Consider the following 21,681-nt stretch of genomic DNA (forward strand, 5'->3'; position numbering starts at 1 on the left):
TATGATTTAATTTTTTTATAGCTTCTGTTTGATATTTTGGCTGCTGTAACACAAATGTATTACATTTGGGTTAAATAAAGTTATTTTATATTATTTAAATTGTCTTTTTTTCAGAAAATCTCTTCAAGTCACAAGTTTTATAATGAAAGTGCAGGTAAATGACCTTTGAAACAAACACACACCCGCCCCTTAGGGTCACCAATAAAGTTCAAAGCCCTGCCCTTTTCAAGTGAAAAATGATGTAAACAAAAATCTCAAGTGCAAATTTTAACAGCAGTGCTGCTTACCCAGGAACTCATATGTCACAATAAAGCAATAACAGGACCTCACCATTGTAGGAGAGAGAGAGAGAGAGAGACAGTAGTGCCCTCCTCCCTACTTCTCTTATCACGCCTTTCAGACATAAAACCGGGCTGAGCACATGTACTAAACAAACCTCTCTAGCTCTGCTAAGCACGCATTTAGCTCTGCAGTCTGAGTCACTGCAGTTTCCTGGTAAGCCTGCTGCGGTTTGGATATCTGTCAGTAGCTGTTTGCATTGGCGCTTTCCGACTAAAGCAGGTGAGAGATAGTGTCTTTGTTTTGAGTTTTGGTTGCCACGTGTATCTTTTTCTCTATTTTTAAAATCTAAAATCAGCTCTCGCTGAGATGGAAGAGTCTAGAACATGTTTTTATTAGTGGTATAAAGCAGACATTAAGATTAAACTGTGTTGCTTCTGAGTATATCAGATTAGACTAGAGATGCCCGATAATCAGCACTGCAGGAAGCGTCTACTGCAGAGTCCGGATGCCACAAGCAATTTACATATGAACTTTTGACCTTTACGGTATTTTCAACAAACCAAGCTTCAGTTTACACATCTTGTGAACTTGTACGGTTGGGTAATGAGTCTTAAAAAACCGAATCCAGTAACAATAATGTAAAAGTGTAAATGGTTTTAGAAAAGTTGACATTCCAGATTCCAGAAATATTCCAAACATTAATTGGGAAAATGACAGGAAACCACCCGCTTCATTCATTTACAGTTCTAGATAATTGTAGATAGTTGTTCTCGGAACTTATTGATGTTGGCTTAAAAGTCAAACAGTGTTTAGGAAAGAGATTTGGGCAAACACGATTAAAAGCCGTATACAGTGTTTTTTCTTTTTCAGTGGGTCTGACTCACTTAAAGAAATATCCGAACTTGGTGCTGGGTTTAAGAGTAAGTGAACTGTGTTGCTGCATGTGTTTTAAATTTCTTCAGTTATCTAAACATCTGGTCTTTGTTTTAGCTCTAACATATAGTAATAGTTGAAATACATACTTGATTTTAACTACATAGACATTAAAGCATAGACATTGTTCATATGGCTTTGCTTTGTTGTAGATTCCCAAAATTTAACAGAATACATTCTGAGACAGCAGCACTGAGGAGACGAGAGTAAATGACCTGTCTGCAGCTTTCATTTCAAGTTCAACTTTAGCAGCAATGAACGTAATATCATAAAGTCACACAAAAGTGCAGCAACAGGATTGTAATATGATTTTTTTAAAATCTACTATTGTTAATGTTGATGTAGAATAGGCATTTTTATATGGAAATCCAAAAAATAAGGATTTGTAACAAACCAAATTGCTTCAAATTTGGTTTTAAAAAATGACAAGATATGGTGATATTTGTTATGTAAAAACAAAACCGTTGCCTCAAGAGATGTAAAAGATTAGATTTTTATTAAGAAATGGTATTTACAGCAAAAATGTTCTTCCGTGTTGGGCATACAGGTGGAGACAACTGAAGGATGTCAGACAACGAAGATACGATCGAAATGGGGATAAACGGAGCCTCTAAAGGGTCCCGTTCAAGACAACAGTTGCACGGCGCAACAGTCAGTTTCCACAATATTCACTACAAGGTGAAACAGGGAGGTGGATGTTTTTGCCGAAAGAAGGCCACAACCAAAGACATCCTCATCGAGCTCAAGTGAGTAGACTGGTGCATTTAAACTTCGAGGACAACAGACGTTTTATTTTTAAGCTAACAAACAACAGGCTACTTGTCATTTTAAACACACTTCTAAAAAATGAGGGCAAAGCTTAGCTGCAATATCTCATCTTCATGCAGCCTAAAAGTACAACATTAGATTAAGACATTTTAAGACTTGATCAAAGTATTAGAAGCCAAATGTAACTAAGGATGGGTACAGGTGTCCGGTGCCATGATGGCACCAGTTCTGACATAAACGGTAGTAACCAGACTGAGAAGCAGCGCACATTTCGGTGCTTTATTTCGGTGCTTTTTTTTTCCTGAGATGTGATACACTTCAGATTCTAGCCAATCATTTTACGTTTCCAAGGATAGTAGGCGGGGCCAGGTATGTACGTTCTTTTAGAGCAGAGCTACAGATTAAAAATGCCCAAGGCGAAGCGGTCAAAAGTTTGGCTGTACTTCACAGCAAAAGATGCAAACTCAGCAGCCTGCAACAAGTGCTTTAAGCTGATACTGTGCAAAGAAGGTAACTCATCGAATCTGATGAAACACCCGGCGACACATAGCGGGGTATTTTTAAAGCCGAGAAATGCACCGTACCTACTGCGGGTGTGGTGCCTGTTATCTGACCCGGTGTTAGCAACATCCCCCAAGAACCCGAAGAGGAGAGTCCTGGCCCCGAGCCCTGCCAGTGTAGCAGAAATGATGACGGATGATGATGGCAGCAGCAGCCGTTCTTCTCTGCGTGAGTAGCTTAATGTTGTTCGTGTGTAATTTACGTTGATAAGGCTAACCACGTTATTACATTAATGCACGTAAGGTGAACTAGCAAACACCGTCGTAGTTACATGCGGCTGTCTTCTTGTTTGATGGCAGATACTCCCCTTCACCCTGGCCAAAAAGGCTAAAATCACCAAAGAAAAAGTGGAAAACAGCTAAACATGAGAGGTTTTTGGACAAAGTTTGTGTTTTTTCCATTGTTTAAGCACTGCTTCCAGCCAAGAGTGATACCATATATGCCCTATAGCTGCAGAAAAGGCTAACGTTGTTATCTTTTTTACAAAAAAACAGCTAAACATGAGAGGTTTTTGGACAAAGTTTGTGTTATCCATTGTTTAAGCACCGGCACCGTTGCAAAAGTACCGGTTTGGCACTGGTATCAGATAAAACCTAAACGATACCCATCCCTAAATGTAACAAAGGCAAATGAAGTCTGGGATTTTGATTTTTCCATGTATATCCCACAAATGGCTAATTATCTATTGGTTTTCAGAACTTTAAGATTCATTTTGAAAGTTGTGTGGCTGAGGAATGTTTTGATAAAAGGGACGCTGTTCACACATTCATCTTAAAAAAAATATTCATCTTTTTTACTGAGGACCTTTGAACACTCACAGGTGTGTTTTTCCCAAATTCTGGTTAATGGTATAACTTGGTTATGAATTGTCCTTGTGTGATGCTCAGTGGGCTATGATGTTACAACATCAGTGAAAGGCTATTGTTTCATCACGGTAAAGGCAAACAAACAAAAATTCCTAGAATACAGACTTCTTTTTTTAGAAAGATTCAGAGGGACGTCCAGTGGATGTTCATAAAAGACACTGAGCAGATGATGAGGACACATCATTAATGTTCGCAGAATTTTAGTTTCGGTGCAGGCAATGTTTTTTTTTTTTAAAAAAGCTGAACAAAGAAGCCCAAGTGAAAGATGCCGCTTACCTTCCTTTTTTCAAAATTGTGAGACAACAAATTTCGTAACTTTCCAATCCTGTGTAGTTATTCAGCCATCATAAAAAAAATTAACAATGTATTTTAATTAATTTCTAAGTTCACTGCAGTTTTCACACTTTGCAAACCAATCCATTGGGTTCAGTTAGACGATTTTGCAGGCCCATGTTGGACCACGTCTCTACTAAAAGAAAAATGCAGTCAGGTATTTTAAAGATAAGATAAGATCAGCTTGGGTAATGCATTATTGTTAGAGCACATGTAACCTTGTCTTACATCACACGCTCTAACAATCAGCAGAGTAATCGGCAAAAAGAGCACGCCCTTTACCCAAGGATATACCACACAGTCACGTGGTATATATGTGTAGAGGGTGGAAATGCTCAGGTTTTGTCAGGACTTGTGATAATGAAACAGCTTCAAGGAAAAATTTACAACTTGACTAACAGCCTTTTAAGTCATATCTTGTCACCTCACTGTTTCTGTAGTGATGCATTTTGCCTCTTAAAGTTTACCAACCAAACTGCAATAAGCTGGCTTGGATTTACTTTGTCTTACAAGAAATTCCTGTGATGCTACAATGCAAGGCATGCTTTAGCCCTCAGGTGACTGTAAGCATGAGCCCATACTGTGGTAAACTGGTAATGCACAGTCTGCATGTGCAGCTACTGTGTGTTTATTTGTCTACGTGCTGCCAGGAGCCCACCTGGGATGCAAACGTGACACGATCAAGGTTTGCTTGGTTCAAACACTCCCACATGTTGGGAGGCAAAGGAAGGAAGTTTGCTTTGTCGGGAGACTCAGGTTCCTAAGTTTGCCTCTGTGAAACACATACACATACTGTACATACAAAAGCCTGTGAGAAGACAATGACTCTGGGCTTAAACCAACAAACAGGCACGGGTACAGGATGCTGTACTGCCTCAGTTTGTTTGAAACTTTACTTGGCAAGAACGTTGAGGGTGTAAAGGTTACTGAATCAAAGGTGCTAAGTATTAACACTTTATAACAGCCAGGATTAATAAATTTAAACTGACAGTTACTTTAGCACTGAAGCAATGATTAGTAAGAAAGTCCTCCAGGTTGTTGACAGTTAAGCTTCTTCAGGTCCTTAAAACAATGCCAGATGAGCCGTGCAGATGATGTTGGAGTTAAAGCTAATAAATGCCAAATAATGTAATAATAATAATTATAATAGTCAAATAATAGTTTCATTAATCTTCTGAGGTCTGAGTCTTTGAGTTTTTGAGAACAACTGAACTTCAGCGGTGTAAGGCCCTATTCACAAAACCTAGAGACCAGTTGCCTATCCCCTGGTAACCTTTGGTCACTAGAAAAAACTGTTTATTCTCTGACCAATTGGTGAGTGGTTCCTGTCAGTCACTAGGTGAAATCTATCACAAATAGGTGCAGGGTTCTGACAGAAAACCACATCATGATTTGTATTCTAACAAACATAAATGTAGAAGAACTCCAAAAATAAATGAAAGTTGAATCAACGTTGCTGATATTTTCTCAGTGTCTGTTCAACTTTCATTTTGAAACAATTTTTTAGTCATAACTAGACACTGTGAAAATCCTGGCCGCCAAAAGTTATTCAACATTGAAATGTTTGTTAGCTTCGGTCGCTAACCATGCCACAGTCTCATGTTGACGATCGACAAAGATGTCACCTTGTTTGCAAATTGCGATTTGCTTATAGTGAAACTGTGAAAAGTGCAACCTGGAAATGGAGACCATTTACCTTCAAAAATGTGTTAAAGACCATAATTACTATTCACATTTTTTTTTTTTTACAAATAGTTGGTTTTTTATCTTTGTAGGAGTCAGGGTAAATGTAGGGTAATGGTAGAGTTAAATCTACTACACCAACACGTATCTGCAGACAAAGCCATGGATTATACTCTGTTATAAAAAAGATCACTGTGTTATTATATATGTAAGTTATGAAAGCTTTAATGGGTCAAAGTGTAGCAGGTGTGTTTGTGTGCGTGTGTGCAGATTTTAATGACTTGTACCTGTGGGATTTTATTGGACATGTGTAATCATTGACAAAGTTGAAGGTCTGTGCCTTCGTTTAACCTGTTTGCATGAGAATAAGGGCTGTATCCTGCTGTGACAGCTCATACTGGAGCGCATTAAAACTGACTTTACCATCATTTATGATTGTGCATTTATAATCAGGCCAGAAACTGACCTGTCTGGGTGTAATGGAAGCTAAATTATCAGCAACACCATTGTCACGCGGAGAATACACGCAAGGTATTCTGAATTGTGATAAGATGTGGAAAGGAAAACCTAATAAACAAAGGACGAGAGGAAGATATAGAAAGAAGATAAAGTTAACAAAGCAGGATTTCATCCACCTTTTGTAGTGGAGTCACTTGGATGAGAGATAATAATATTTATAACATTTATATAGCGCTTTTCGAGACCCTCAAAGCGCTTTACAATGCCACTATTCATCCACTCTCACATTCACACACTGGTGAGGCAGCTACAGTTGTAGCCACAGCTGCCCTGGGGCAGACTGACAGAAGCGAGGCTGCCGTATTGCACCATCGGCCCCTCTGGCCAACACCAGTAGGCGAAGTGTCATTGGATTGATTAGCTAACAAGTCGCCTTCTTCTTCAAGCTAATCCATCCATTCACTGTGTCCATTAGAGCAGCTCGGTAGAGCAGTGAACTTACCCTATCTGCGCATTTAATCTCAGACATACGTCAGTATGTGATAAAGAAGTGGAGTTTCAACAGTACGCCCTCAGTTTTCTTTTCATTACTAGAATGTTTTTTTTTACCCTACACCTAGTGTGTAAAAAAATAAGTCATTTGCAAAGTAGATAGTGAAAGAAAAAAAAGCAAGAATTTTTTTTGATCAATAAAAATTGATCAAATGACTCTGGTGTAGCATGAGATGCTGTGAGCGAGGTCCTTCACAATTTTGAAAAGACACCCATTGGGCCGTGAGTGAGGCAGAAAGTATGTTTGCATGGGACAGGATACTAATGCTAAAAAGCAGTGAGATTTTTTTGTAAGTTAAACAAATAGACACAAGAATGCAGATTACATGTGAAGGACAAATATACTGTATTTAATTTTTCCCTTTACATTGCATTACATTTTTTGTTTTTGTTTTAATGTTCTTTTTATGTGTTTTGAGTTACTAATGCTACGTTCACACTGCAGGCGAAAGCGCATTTATTTTTTTGATCCTATGCGACCCATATCCGATCATGGTATGACAGTGTGAACAGCACAAATCCAATATTTTCAAATCCGACCTGGGGCGCGGCCGCTTTGAGGGCTCACACTATAGCGTGTTTGCTGTCACATTTTATTTCTAGTGTGAACAAGCGGACAAAAAAATTGGATTTGATAAAAAAATTGGAATTAAGAGTGGCAAGTTTCTCATTTGCAGGAATCTAAAAAACGCTGCAGAGTCATGTTTTCTGCTGAATGAATGACAGGACAGATTCTGAGCAGGAGGAAGTCACCTCCCTGTGTTTCTCAGACTCACTTAAATGACTGAGTGACTAAAAATGAATTTTACTTTTCCAAAACAGTAAATTGCTGACTAATGCCCTGGCAGACACTTTACAGTGTGGTTTTGGGTTTCAGATGCATGTGGTAAATTTCAATCCCCTTCACTATGCTATAGCTATACCAGCAAGAGCAAAAAAAAATAAACCCGCATTAGCCTGAAAGGCATTAAGGAGAGAAAGGCGACTATAAGACAGATACATATAAAACTGCTGTGTCATAGTTACAGCTTGAGATTTGCTTAGTGGCAGTTTTAAAAAAAAAAAAGAGGAAGTCTTCATCCCTGTACATGTGAGGGAAAATGCAGAATAAGAATCACAGTGTTACGAAACATCCTCAACCAAACGGCCACTAAAGTTGTAACTTTGCTGGAAAAAGCCATTTCAGTTCCTCAGAAATACAGCAGCATGACTTCTGCAGTATCACAAAAGTCACTCTAGAGAAAAGCAGAACTCAAACTGCTTCATCATTTCAGAAAAAAAACCTGTGAAAACTTTCAGGGAAAAGTAACCCTGGAAGTTACTTTTTAGAGCCTAACCTCTCACTGGGGTCAGACAGGTGTTTTGCAAACCTTTGCAAACTGTTTGTTTCATTGAAGGAATTCCAGTGCTTTCCGAAAACAGCGACTCTGAGCCTAAAGTGATATTGGGGTCATTACTGTAATCCTAGGCTAAGCAGCACTGCGAAGATGAAGGTTGGTAGAGAGAAGAGAGGGTGAGTGAGTGGGATGGAGGTCTACAGAAAGTAAATATTTTATTGGGCGATTGGGTTCTTTTTTTATTGTTTTGTTTTTGCTGTTTGCTGTGTTTTTTCCTCTTATTTCCCTGAGATTTAGCTGTGGCATACTGCCTGGGATGACTACAATGACCCTGATATCACTGAAGAGCAGAGTTTTTGCTTTCAGGATTTTTTTGGTTGCCCCAATTCAGAAGAAGATTTTATTATTCCTACACAGTAAAAAATATGATCAACATTTAATATTTATTAGTGATCCATTAAACTTTAGGAATGTAAATTTTCAAGAGCTGTATGCTTCATGCAAACGAAGCTTATTATTATTATTATTGCTCATTAATTTCACAGTTACCACAGTGACTTCATTCAACCAAGAGTTCAAATTTAAAAAGTAGTGAAAAATAAACAGAATAAAGAAAAAAACTGGAAATTTTAAAATTTACGAAGCTGAAACCCTTGAATGTGTCCAAATGTTTCCCGGCTGCTGTTTATGAAATGAATTATTAAAACATTTTTCATGTGAAACTCACATCTACAGATTCACCGCTGATAATATTTTTGTCGCTCTCTCCCTCAGTGGGATCATGAAGCCAGGTCTCAACGCCATTATGGGAGCGACAGGAAGCGGGAAGTCATCGTGAGTGCTGCAAATGTGTTTGTGCAGGGAGAAATCGGGATTGAATGTTTTCCATTCATGTTTAGCAAAAATCTGAAGAAAACGTCTTTGTTTGTTAAGAGATGAACAACTGGTGGTCGATGCATCAGTGTAGAGGAAGTATTGTACACATTAACTGCTGGAAACCTAAATGTTTGTGTCTTTGCCTGTACACAGAAAGATAAGGTCTTCTATCCAGTACAGTTTGAATATATAAACAATTTTCCTGCCACATGGAAAAGACATTACAGGAAATAAAACAAGAACGTTTTGCTATTTTTCCGTTCAAACTTCCCATCTATATTTGTGCCAGCTGATTAGCAAAGACTGCCTATTCTTGCCTTTGCTAATTCAGATGGTGTGTAACAGGAAAGCAACCATCCTTATAGATGGTGTGAGCTGATGTCTGCATAAAGCCTCCTGACTGGGACTCAATTTGTGATTGAATGTTGCCTTTTTGTTTTAGGTTTCTTGATGTTCTGGCAGCTAGAAAGGACCCTGCAGGTCTGTCAGGAGAGGTCCTGATTGACGGAGCCCCTCAGCCCCCAAACTTTAAGTGTCTGTCTGGCTATGTGGTTCAGGTGGGTGAAGCAGGCAGGAAGTTCGACAGGATTTAGCAGAGTTTCCTGGACAGGGCAGGAAGAGATTTCCTGCAACAATAAAACCGGCTTCTTAGGCCAAGTCTGTTTGAGTTGCATAAAGTTAATTGTTTTAGAAATACTGAGGTCATAAGTCACATCTGTGGAAATTAAACTGGGTTAAAAAGATGTCCTTGAAACAAAAATGCATCTGGCAGCAGTAAATGTTTGGTCACTTTTAATGTGTTAGATTTTCTTTCTAAACAGTAGCTTCCTGTCTGCAGGATGATGTGGTGATGGGGACTCTGACGGTCAGAGAAAACTTCACCTTCTCTGCAGCCCTGCGGCTCCCATCAAGCATCAGCCATAAGGAGAAGAAGCAGAAAGTTGACAGACTGATCAAGGAGCTTGGACTGGGCCGAGTGGCCGACTCCAAGGTGAGACGAAAGAAACTTCAATAAAAATAAAAAAAACATTTAGTCAAGAAGTGGTACAAAAGAATAATAGAATGCATAAAAATGACTCTAAAATATAGGAAGGATGAAAGTATCCAAAAGATTAAATAGCGCAAAGAAACGAGAAAAAAAACAAAACAAAGAAGCATGAGAAGAACTGGAAGACAGATTGAAAGGAAAAAGACTGAAGTCTGATTGTAGTGTGTTTGTGCAGGTGGGCACTCAGCTGATTCGTGGGATTTCTGGTGGCGAGAGGAAGAGGACAAACATTGGGATGGAGCTGATTATCGACCCGCCTGTCCTCTTCCTGGATGAACCCACCACAGGCCTCGACGCCAGCACGGCCAACTCTGTGCTGCTGCTGCTCAAGAGGTGAAAACACACATATTTTTAGTGCTGATGCCATGAAGATGCCCATCTATATCATGCGGCCACACCTTGAACGTTAACACTGAGTCTGAAGTTATGTCCTTAAATCTATGAAGTAACTGGGCAAGCTAGCTCACAAACATCACTACTGTAAATAGTGATGATTTTGCAGGATACTGACTTTTAAAAATGGCCATTTTTCAGATCTGCATCAGGAGTTTGGATGAACTGGGCGACGTTATCTATAACTGTATTTTCCAATGTAAAATGTTTTATTAGGGATTAAGAAGGACTGATGTAATCATTGCATAGCTGAATTCTGGTTCAATTAGACAACATTCGCTGGGTGAAACATGGAGTCTGTGTTTTTCTGGAGACTGCTAGCTAGCGCTGATTGCTGTTTATTCTAGGAGCAGAGCAGAAGCAACTAGAAAAAGCATTTCCTAGCAAAAATGAAAACTGAAAATTTGAAGATTTTGCCTGAAATGCTTAAAAATGTTAAAAATCTTCAAACCTTAACTTGTTGAATGAGCTTAATTGCATTAGGTTATCAATTAGGTTGCCAGGTTACCATCCTAAGTGTAAAAAACAACAGTACCGAAACTGAAAATGCTCTAGATAAAACCAAAAGTACAGTGAAAGGTTAGGGTAACCCTAACCAAAAACATGAGTGAGAAGACCAAAGGCTGCCCTAACATGGAAAGAAAGGCAGGCCAAAGGTAACTTCAGTTAGCAAATTGTCAATGTATGGTGAAAGCCACAAGCTGCAGCCCTCTGCATCATATGTTAGTAGTAATAGTAGTATCACTAAATGAATAACTAATAAATGAAAAAAAATCCATTGAATAAGTTTAACCTAAATAACAGTTTTTTACTGTTATTCCAGGATGACAAACAATGGTCGCACCATAATCCTCTCCATCCACCAGCCTCGATACACCATCTACCGCCTCTTCGACAGCCTCACCCTGCTAGTCAACGGTCATCAGGTCCCCTTTAAATACTGCTTATTGAAAGACTTAAACATTTTCACTGATCTAACTTCAAGCTACCTGTGGAGGAAACTGTGACTTACATGTTAATTCTTCTTCTCTCTGTTGTAAAACATGTCAGGTTTATCACGGCCCAGCACGGACTGCACTGGAGTACTTCTCTGACATTGGTAAGCACGCCTGATTAACTTTAACCCAACAAGATGCAACACGACAGAAAGGCAATGTTTGTGACTATGTTTTAAAACTGTTTCCTAGGATACACCTGTGAGCCCCACAACAACCCTGCTGACTTCTTCCTGGATGTCATCAACGGAGACTCGACCGCCGTCGCCCTCAACAGTGGGAAAACAGAAGGTGTGTAAGTTTGTTCTGGACAAAAAGACAGCAGTGGGGAAAAAAGATCCTCCGAGGTGTGAGCCATCGTGGTTATAACCTGACCTTGTTTGGAAAATCTCTTAATAATAATAATAATAATAATAATAATAATAATAATAATAATAACTAGAAACATTTGCATTTCCTGCAAAAACGATGTGTGAATGCCTTGTAGTGGAATCGGAAAACAGCAGAAGAAGGAGAACAATCTTCTGAAAAGAGCTGAAGAAGCTAAAAATTGTGCTGAAAACAGCTAAAAAATCTGGAATTTGTGCTGAAAAGAGGTGAAAGACAAAAATTGTGCTAAAAAGGGGTGAAGAAGCTGAAATTTGTACTGAAAAGATGTGAAAAAGTTCAACTATCACCTGAAAGGAAATGTTGCTACAAGCTGGGCTTGAACCCAGGCCGCCTTGTCTCAAGGCAGTTAATCATCTCGCTGAGCCAAACCAGTTCTCGGTATACTGAGACGATATGGAGAAACTGAATAATCTGCTTAAATGAGCAGAAGAGGCTGTAATTTGTGATGAAAAGAGGTGAAAAAGCTTTTTCTGCTGAAAAGCTGTGAATCAGCAGAATTTCTGCAGAAAACAGCTGAAGAAACTGGAAACGTGGCTGAAAAGGGCTGAAACAACTCAAAATTCTGCTGAAAAGTGGTGAAGAAGGTGAAATTTGTGTTGAAAAAAAATAAAAAATGTTTAACCGTTAATCGAAAAAAATGTTGCCATAAGCGGGATTTGAACCCGGGCCTCCTGCTCTGAGAACAGCTGCTCATCTCACTGAGCTAAAACAGAGGTACCCCGGCAGGCAAAATCAGTGACCACACTAATATCTCAAAAAGTATAGACGTTATGAGCACCAAAGCCGGCATTAGCAGAAACAGCAGAATAGTTTAAAATTTGAACAATGAAAATTGCACAAAAACTGTGGAAGTAGTTCCACGGCGAAGAACCACAGAGCAACTAGAATAAAGTATAAAGAATAAAAAGAAACAGGCATTCACACAATAATAACAACCATCACATGCAGTTTTTGCAGTTGAGTGTGGACAAATTGGGGGGAAAAATTCAGAGCAAGAAGCTTTTAGAAGTTGTGTCAAGTCTTCCCTTTTCATCTCATCAAACACCATCCAGTATCAGTAAACAGCTGTTCTACACTAACGCTGATACCCAGTTGCTGCACCATCATTTTATGTTAAAACACCAAATGGACACATTTCTGTATCACTGTGTCCAGTGTCCAACTCTGCCACTATCAGGTCACAGTGGGAGCTACAACTTTGCCCTCTATAATATTCGTAGGGCTTTCCGCTGTTACATAAAACGTTGCTGAGGAAAGCACATTAGATAAATAGTTTTTTGAGAATTCATCCTGTGAAACGTTAGTTGGTTCAAACATGAAATCATTAAAGTCTGAACCATAACTTTTGTTCAGCAGACTGTGTTTAACTCACGATATCAGCTGAATCATAGTCATGATGATTAGGTTACAGAAGAGAAACAACAACATCCAAACACATAGAAGACAAATATTCCTGAAACTTTTTGAGCACTGAGAAGTTTCTTTCATGTGGAAACCAAAACATACGTTTTAACCAGCTGTCCAGCATACAGTGGTTAGGTGAAAGTGGTTGATTTTATTCCCTTTTTTGTTCTCCAAAAAGGTATTACTAATGACTCAAAATACTTACAGAAATGTTTACTATAACTAAAAGTACATTGATTTTAAAATGTTATGAACTCAAATTATGGACAAGCTGCTAGCAGCATGAAGGTGCCCTCTTCTGTCCTACATACATTTTTAGATTCACTGGTCAACCAGGTGTGAAAGTGCTGCAGAAAGATGTGCAAAATCAAAATTCCCTCAAGTGAACCTGTAACACATGCTGCATTCAGGCACTGTAGGACACATGACATTATTTAGACTTGATTTGACATTAGTTTGAATTTGTTTGGGTTAAAACATTTGGCTTGTTTTGAACACTATGCAAGTGACAGCTTAAAAAAAAAAGAAAAAATGCTTTTTAATTTCACATATTTGCAGCTTGCATGTTAGTAATACATCCACACTACTGTAGTTGTAATTGTAAAGTGATTTATCCTGATTCTGTGACATATGCCAGTGATTATATGATTAGAAGTAATAATATAAAACCCTGTTTTTTGTAGACCTGACCAGACCTCTCTTTGTCCAGATCCAGATCAAGAGCTGGATTCAGAATCGATGTCGAAGTCCCGAAGAGGGATTGGGGAGAAACTGGTGGAGGAGTACAGAAACTGTCAACACTTCAAAGAGACCAAAGCAGAGCTGGGTGGGTACCAAAAGAAGGCTTCAGTATTTATTGATTTTTAATGTTTGTATCTGAAACTGTTACAAAAATATGTCGGGTGACAATAAACAAACCTAGATGGCTACAAAAAAGAGGTATAGTGAGTACAAATTGGTCAAAAATTCTCCAAATAATTGCATCCCGATGTAAATGAACCACAAAGAGATAATGAATGACTACATTGTCTCAAATTGATGTTGTCTTTATTTTGGTTTTACTGTGAAACTTTGCTGTCCTGTCTTCACAGGACATGTTAATGACTTTAAATGTGAACAAAACACATTAGTTCATACAGACATGAGCATTTGTTTAAATGTAAATTAATTCAAACCGTTGCCACCTTCTGTCTGTCTCAGAGAGGATCGTCCAGGGAAAGAAGGTGGTCACTACTACTCCCTTCAGAACCATCACCTACACCACCGGCTTCTTCACGCAGTTCAGATGGGTTCTCAAGAGGACATTTCGCAACCTCATACTCAACCCGCAGACCTCCATCGCCCAGGTAAATGATAAAATACAGATTATCACTACAAGAGAAAGTCTTTATACTTGAGTATAAAATAAACAATTCAAAAAGTCCAAACATAAGACGCTTTCAGGGCAAGGCAAGATTTAGCTATAGGATAGATGGCCACACATTTGACACTACAGTACTTTGGTATGGCTGTCGGTCCTGTGGCTGTGAAGAGAAAAAGCAGCCCTCAGTTGTCTTTTTCAATTCACTTTTACTTTTATAGTGTCAAATCACAACAACCGTCACTTTACATTGTACGGTAAAGACCGTAGAATAATGCAGACACATCACTTCATCACCCCTCTACCACCGGTCGACAGTTGGCGTGAGGTGTTTTGCTGGTATGTCGAGTTTGGTTTTCATCGACTGTAGCACTGCACATTATGGCCAAACAGCTCTACTCTATCTAATCTGTCTAAGGTCATTGTCCCAGGAGATTTGTGGTTTGTTCAGATAAACTATCTAAACTCTGTTGCTATGTTGTCTTTAGAGAGAAGAGGGTCTCCGCTGGTAAAGTTTTCAAATCAAATCAAATCACTTTTATTGTCACATCACATGTGGAGGTACACTGGCACAGCACATGCGAGTGAAATTCTTGTGTGCGGGCTTCACAAGCAACAGAGGTGTGCAAAAATACAATAACATAAGAACAAGCAAAATATAAGGATGAAACCTTTTGAAACAAACCGTACTTGCTCTGTGTTTTTCTAACTGTACTGGCTTGAACTTTAACATACATGCTAACTGAAGATGGTAGTGTCTGTGATATAGATGTTTGGATGTTTTGCAGTTTCTCTGATCACTGCACAGTCTGGGACTGACACTGTTGTGAATACTGTGGCATTGTGTTAATGCATATCTGACGTCTCCAGAACAGACAACATATATAACAAGACTTCTAATCAAGTGCATTTGATTAGCAGCTTGTGGGTGATGTTTGTCCTCTTAGTCCTATGGAAGCAGTAAGGGGGCACTTAGTCTTTTACATGACTACATATTTATCTGAAAGTTTTCTTTTTTTCTCTTGACTGTTATTTTGCCTGCTGTTGGATTTACTCTGGGCTTTTCTGTGGTCACTGCATCACCGCTCATCTCTTCCCGTGTGCACGTGTCATCAGTCAGTGGGAGTTTAGCAGGAGCAGCACCTGGTGTCAATAACTGAAACTGCATCATCAGATCATTTTATGGGGTTTGGGAAATACACTACCTCCCTGCCTCAAACTCAAGGAATAATGAACTTGCATTGATAACTGTGATAAGTGGTTATAAGTGTCTTTTTAAAAAAAATCTGTTTAGGTAGCAGTGACAATCTTCCTCGCTCTGGTTGTCGGAGCCCTTTTCTTCAATGTCCAGAATGATTCGAGTGGAATTCAGAACAGGTATTTACTGTAGTACTTTTGTCTTTGTCACATTTGAAAGACAAATGATAAAGAGGAATCTGGGATGTGAGATTATTGATGGTGGGGTTGTGTGTCCAGGACTGGTGCGCTGTTCTTCGTCGTCGTGAATCAGTGTTTCAGCTCCCTGTCGGCTGCTGAACTCTTCATCGCAGAGAGGAAAATCTTCACGTGGGTCTCACACTCAAGGAACTTTTTTAATTCACTTTGGGGTGAAAGGTTTTCATTATATGAGGGTAAAATTCACTCATTCATTCATGTTGAGAAGTTTGCATCTTTGCTTTCTTTAAAGATGTGTTCATGAAGTGAAATTGTTGGGACTTGCTTATCATCCAGGGACCCGAGTCGATATTCTTTGCAGGAAATGGACATATTTACTTTCTGTTTTAGTCAGATCAATATGTTCTCCTCTCATTGCCTTCTTCTTTCACAAAATGTATTATTTTAGGTTTAGCCAAAAAAAGAGAAATTGTAATACACACATTCTTGCAGTGCCTTTTTATATCATAATGACAACTATCATCTACTTATTAAAAGCACATTATATTTAATGGGTTTTTTTTTTCAATTAATAAGGATCAGTAGGATTATTAAGAAGCATTTTAAAAATGGAAAGTTTATGCATTTCCAATCATTTTATTTTTTTGACATTTTACATTTTTATGCTGATTTTCTTTCTTGCTAATTCAGATTAAATGCTTCTGACAACTTTATTAGTTAAAGGTCTGCAGCATTGGCACTCACCTCTATTTATCATTATGTTTTCACAGATGCTGTTTTTAACACAACGTTTCCTGTATGTCTTCCTCTCTCTCTGCAGTCATGAGTATATCAGTGGTTACTACAGGGTATCGGTCTACTTCCTGTGTAAGATCCTGTCTGACATCATCACGCTGAGGACCATCCCCGCTATCGTCTTCACCTGTGTGGCATACTTCATGGTTGGTAGGTGGAAGACAAGCTGTGCTACCCTGGTGTTTATTCTTTAATTGTATGCAGAGTAGAGCAGATGTGATTGGTAAACCGATGTGTCAGTGTTTCTAATGGTCTGTGTTATGAATGTTGATCTTGATCTGTTTATCCTTTGCATATGTGAAGGAAAAACTGTTAGACTCTGAGATTTTTATATCACAGAAATCAAGGCAAAAAACATATAAAGACAAGGTTGTTTTACACATCAGAGGTTTGTTAGGATTTGTATCATGTGCCGTTTGTGCATCTTTGTTACTATTTATAACCCTGGCACTCTGATTTGTGATTTCGTCTGTGTATGTACAGGTCTGAAGCCGACAGCTGGGGCTTTCTTCTTCTTCATGCTCACCGTCGCTCTGTGTGCCTACACCGCCACCTCCATGGCTTTCGCCATCTCAGCTGACCAGACAGTGGTGGCCATCGCTAACATCTTTATGACAATCACCTGCGTCTTCATGATGGTGATGCACACACATCAGCATACACCTGTGCAAACATTAGTGCATACACACCCAGAGCCTGCATATATGAAGATGGCTGTAGCTTCTGGCTCTGAAAAGATAAGCCAATGTGAAGGTCTCCTAGACCTGCATTTTTTTCTAATGGACAGCAGGGGGTGACGACTCTGTCTGATTGTACAGAAGGTTATGGAAACGTGACCCTACTTTTGACTTGATTCATGACCTGATAGTTTTGTTTATTGTTTCATGTGAGTCACAAGTGTCCTTCGGCTTCACAGGCTGACTAGCACCATACTTGTTTATTTTTTATTTAAGCTTTATTTGACCCGAAAGTCCCTTTAAATAAAAAAACAAAACAAAAAACCCCAACTCTTTTTACAGCAGGCAAGGAAGAGCGGGCAAAGAAGGCACACTATTACAAAATTACAAATGTAACATAAAATCAAATACAAAATGAATACACACAACTCCATAAGACTCCAAAAGTAAAGAGGAAGGCATAAAAGTGGTCAGCTCAAGGCTTTACTAATCAGTTGAAGACACTTTTTTGGGTTTTTTGTATACAGTCTATAAGACATAATAAATGAATCACGTATTAAATAATAATGGCTTAGTCAATAAGTCCATCAAAAAGTGCAGAATGCAAACTGTGTTTATAACACAGGTAATGGTAATCTCCATCAAAATCCTGCAAACACTTGCATAACCATGATGGGACTGTGCTTGCAAGCATGCACCAGGGTATATTTACCCTTTTCTGGTTCCACCTTAACATCAGGCTGAGATTCTGACACACGTTTACAGCAAACTGAATTAAAGCAAATCTCATAATGTTCAGTCATTTGATTATAAAAATATGAATTTACATCAATTTATGAGGAACTCGCTTAGAAAAAACTGACAGTGAGAAGTTAAATATCAGCTTTAGAGAAGTTCTAGCTAACACCTTTAATCTTCATGATGGTCAGACAGGTAATGCTAATGTTATTGAAGTTAGACAGAATTTCATAAAGGAATGTATTCCTGTGACATGTAAGACTGACTTAGCTTTATTTCTGGCAAAGGTAAAAGTCTGGGAGCAAGAAAAGAACCGCTATAAAAACACAAATCAATATTTCAACAAATTTTATAAAAGGTCAACAAGTTCAAGGCCTATGTGCTCTGTTTGATCTGTAAAAGGCTGAGAGATCAATACCATGGTTTTGAAATTGGTACTCATCAGGGAAGTGAAAAACCTCTGTAGATGTGGGATCTTCTATGCATACAGGCAGAAAGAAATGAAAACTCAAGGCTAAACCTGAAGTTACCACACAAAGCCTCGCCACTCGCCTCATCTGCTATGTTTCCTTTTCTCCAGATCTTTGCAGGACTGCTAGTGAACATCCCCTCCATCGCCAGCTGGCTCGCATGGTTAAAGTACTTAAGTATACCCAGATATGGCCTCAGTGTAAGTACAAACACTGGCAATTACATCTATTTTTAACAGTTTTATTATATCTGCAGCAATTTTATAATCACTTAAAAATCTTACCTTCCCTTAAGTTCGGCCTGTAACCGACTAAACTGTTAAACTTACTTTAGTTACTTACACCATATTTGATCTCAGTTGGGCTACACCATGATACACAACATTGCAACATTGTTTTATTAACTAATCATACTTTTTATTCTATTTTATAATGTTTCTCTCTTTTTAGGATCTTTTATCTGGCCGTCTTTATTTACTTAAAGTTTTACTGCTTATTTATTTTTTTCCCTGTTGGTTCTTCTCCTGTGGTGCTTACAAGCTATTTTTTTTTCTCTTTGACATTTTGTTATTGCTTTCAAAATGCATCATTGCATTTAGTTTGTATTGCATTTGGCTCTACCTTTCCTAAAACAACCCCAAAGAGGATTTGTGTCTCCAGCTGAAAGGGCACTATATAGATAAAGTTTGATTGATTGATGTGCTGATTATCAGTTATAAGGTAAGATCAGCTTTTAGAAATAAGCCATGATAGTATATGAAGGCATTTGCAAAAATGCAGCAAACCTTTTAACTTGCTGTAGATTTTCACTCCTGTGCAATAATGCTAGCATCACCTTACCTGGAAGAACATTTTGTTTAAAAAAAGCAGTTCTTCAGTAGTTTTTACATTTTCCACATGCATACTGTGAGCAGGGTTGGTACTCTGGGTTTAAAAAAACTTTTTCTTCAGATGAAACTCTTGTTGAGTGATGTTTGTTGATTTGTCTGTGAATCTCTCCAGGCTCTGCAGGCTAATGAGTTCACCGGGCTGACATTCTGTGAGAAAATGAATACCACTCTCGACCAACAATAGTAAGCAGCACTGAGACACATGCAAGTTAACATGAAGTGATGAGGTTCACTGGGGGTTCCTAAATGAGATAGAAACATGGAAAACAGGCTCATCTGTGAGCACAAAGCCCATAACTACCAAAATAATGCAAAATGTTTAAAAAACAAATTTGTGCTGCAATCAAAATTCAAAATATAAATTTAGAGAATGGGATTAAAAAGGGATTAAAGTTGTTAACACAACAGATACATCTAACATTAAGCCTTAACACAATTCAAGTCCCTTAGAGATGTTGTTTAAATGGATACTAGGCAAAAACAGCTTTTGTATCAGGCTGTAAACATGTTTATTTCTGCAATGAAGTTGGACATTTTTACATCAGTCTGTGGGGACTGACTCGTTTATAAAGCCAGTCTCAAGTGGTCATTAGAGGAACTGCAGTTCTGGTGTACCATGAGCAAATTTCTTCTGTAAAGTTGGGAGTCTCTGGGGAATGACTCACCTCTAGTGATATCAGAGCAACTGCAGCTTTTGGTATCTCAGCATATCTCAGCATTTATTTTGTTTTTGAGGAACTTTTGTGCTCTGTTTCCAGCTGTTACTCTGGGGAGAAGGTTCTGGAGGACCAGGGCGTCGAATACTCCCTCTGGGGAATGTGGCAGAACCCCTTGGCCTTGTTTATCATGACGATCTGCTTCCTCATCATAACTTACCTGAAACTGCGCTTCATCAAGAAGTTCACCTAAACACCGCTGACTCCTGACTGTTGGTCGTGGATGTTTTTGTGTTATTTGTTCTTCTCAAGTTCAGGTCTAGTTTTCACGTCATTTATTCAGGTTATTCAGTTTATAAATACAGATCTATAATATTGATTTTTTTTCCTTTCTTTTTTTCTTTTTGTAAATTTTTTATAAAGATTGTTATAAAAACTGATTGTTTGATCACCCCTTACTAACAATGTCATTGCCTCATCAGCTGTATCATAATTTTTGCACTTTAAAGTTCAGCCTCACAAATACAAGAATTTCGTATTTATAAACTTTGAATTTACATTACGTGTCTGTTTTGCTCATTTTTAAATTTTCATGATCGTTTTAGGACATACAGTGGCAGCAGCAACATTTAGCTGTAAATGTTTGCCTGTAAAAACAAAATCATACATGAGCTTTGAACCAATTCCTCCTACTGTACCTTCAAAGTTATTATAATTAATTCTGATGGACTCATGAAAGGCTGAAACAAGTGTTAAACCAGTCAGCTGTAGCAAAAACATTTCAGTCAAAACCCATTGATGGTGGTGCTGGGGGAACTAAGCAACAGGCAGGGACACAAGCCATTTTATTAGGTGCAGTCATACAGCTGCTCAGTTCAAGATTCTTCAAACTGAGCATCAGAATGGAAAGAAATAGGATTTAAGTGACATTGAAAGTGGTGTAGTTGTTTATGCCAGACGGACTGGTCTGATTATTTTAGAAACTGCTGATCTGGGATTTCCCCACACAAGTATTTACAAGTCTTACTACGAAGCCCCGCAAGGGACATGGGAGAAAAAAAATTACGATGAACTTTTGCGAGATCAAGAAAACAAACTCGGGATCTCGCAAAAGTTGAATCCCAACAATGGCGGCAGCTACTTAGTTGTAATATTACTCTTTCTGGGTCACAAAATAAACTTTTAAGATCTTTTGAGGCGTGAATGTAGTTGTGTAAACGTCAAATATCTGCTCAGTTTACAAGACATCACATATTTGCAAAAGTGCTCTGATGTTTTTGGAGATCTGACACCCACCATCTCGAAGCTAACGGGAGGTCGAGACCTACTACAGCCGGGAGGAACACTGCTCTCCCGGCACATCGTGCCTTGACCTCCCGGTCAACTTCAAGCTGGCGGCCTCCGAAGAATGCGGCTAAAACTTTTGCGAGATCTCTCAAAAGTCCGTCTTAATTTTATTTTTCTCCCATTCCCTTGCGGGGCTCCGTATCTTACAGAGAATTGTCCAAAAACAGAGAAAATATCCAGACATCTTCTGATGACTGCTTCCAGTCACGCCATGTCACAAAGTTTAAATCATCTTAAATTGGTTTCTTGAACATGACAGTGAGTTCACTGTTCTCTACAGTCAGCAGATCTCAATTCAATAGAGCTCTGGTGGCATGTGGTGGAACGAGAGATTCAAATCCTGGAGGTGCAGCCGACTAATCTGCGGCATCTGTGCAATGCTATCATTATAACGTGGACCAAACAGCCCTGAGGAATGTTTCCGACACTTTATTGGATCTCTGCCATGAAAAAAAACGTGACTCAAAAAACAA

General features: G+C 38.7%; 1 protein-coding gene across 2 annotated transcripts; it reads left to right on the forward strand.

Annotated features, from left to right (window-relative positions):
* Nucleotides 1–445: 445 nt before the first annotated feature.
* LOC120715739 (broad substrate specificity ATP-binding cassette transporter ABCG2-like) lies at nt 446–20,420 on the forward strand. Of its 2 annotated transcripts, none has more exons than XM_040002837.1 (18): nt 446–561; nt 1,763–1,961; nt 8,549–8,608; nt 9,093–9,207; nt 9,489–9,641; nt 9,874–10,031; nt 10,915–11,017; nt 11,142–11,190; nt 11,279–11,377; nt 13,590–13,706; nt 14,081–14,226; nt 15,535–15,617; nt 15,717–15,806; nt 16,456–16,580; nt 16,914–17,068; nt 18,426–18,515; nt 19,318–19,388; nt 19,964–20,420. In XM_040002837.1, exons 2-18 carry the CDS (start codon nt 1,780–1,782, stop codon nt 20,112–20,114), a joined length of 1,947 nt encoding a protein of 648 aa, XP_039858771.1. In that variant the 5' UTR covers nt 446–561; nt 1,763–1,779; the 3' UTR covers nt 20,115–20,420. The 2 variants fall into 2 exon arrangements, with proteins under 2 accessions (XP_039858771.1, XP_039858774.1); XM_040002840.1 differs by having other exon boundaries at nt 451–561; nt 1,749–1,961.
* Nucleotides 20,421–21,681: the final 1,261 nt, after the last annotated feature.

Source organism: Simochromis diagramma, unplaced genomic scaffold (genome assembly GCF_900408965.1).
Source record: "Simochromis diagramma unplaced genomic scaffold, fSimDia1.1 OVJJ01000457.1, whole genome shotgun sequence".
Taxonomy (NCBI): domain Eukaryota; kingdom Metazoa; phylum Chordata; class Actinopteri; order Cichliformes; family Cichlidae; genus Simochromis; species Simochromis diagramma.

What these genes read in the sequence shown, in the direction of transcription:
- LOC120715739 (XM_040002837.1), top strand. Translation starts at nt 1,780, where the DNA reads ATGTCAGACAACGAAGATACGATCGAAATGGGGATAAACGGAGCCTCT. An exon ending in CGCAGACCTCCATCGCCCAG is followed by an intron (nt 14,227 to 15,534) that starts GTAAATGATAAA and finishes AAATCTGTTTAG; the next exon opens with GTAGCAGTGACAATCTTCCT. An exon ending in TGTGGCATACTTCATGGTTG is followed by an intron (nt 16,581 to 16,913) that starts GTAGGTGGAAGA and finishes GTGTATGTACAG; the next exon opens with GTCTGAAGCCGACAGCTGGG.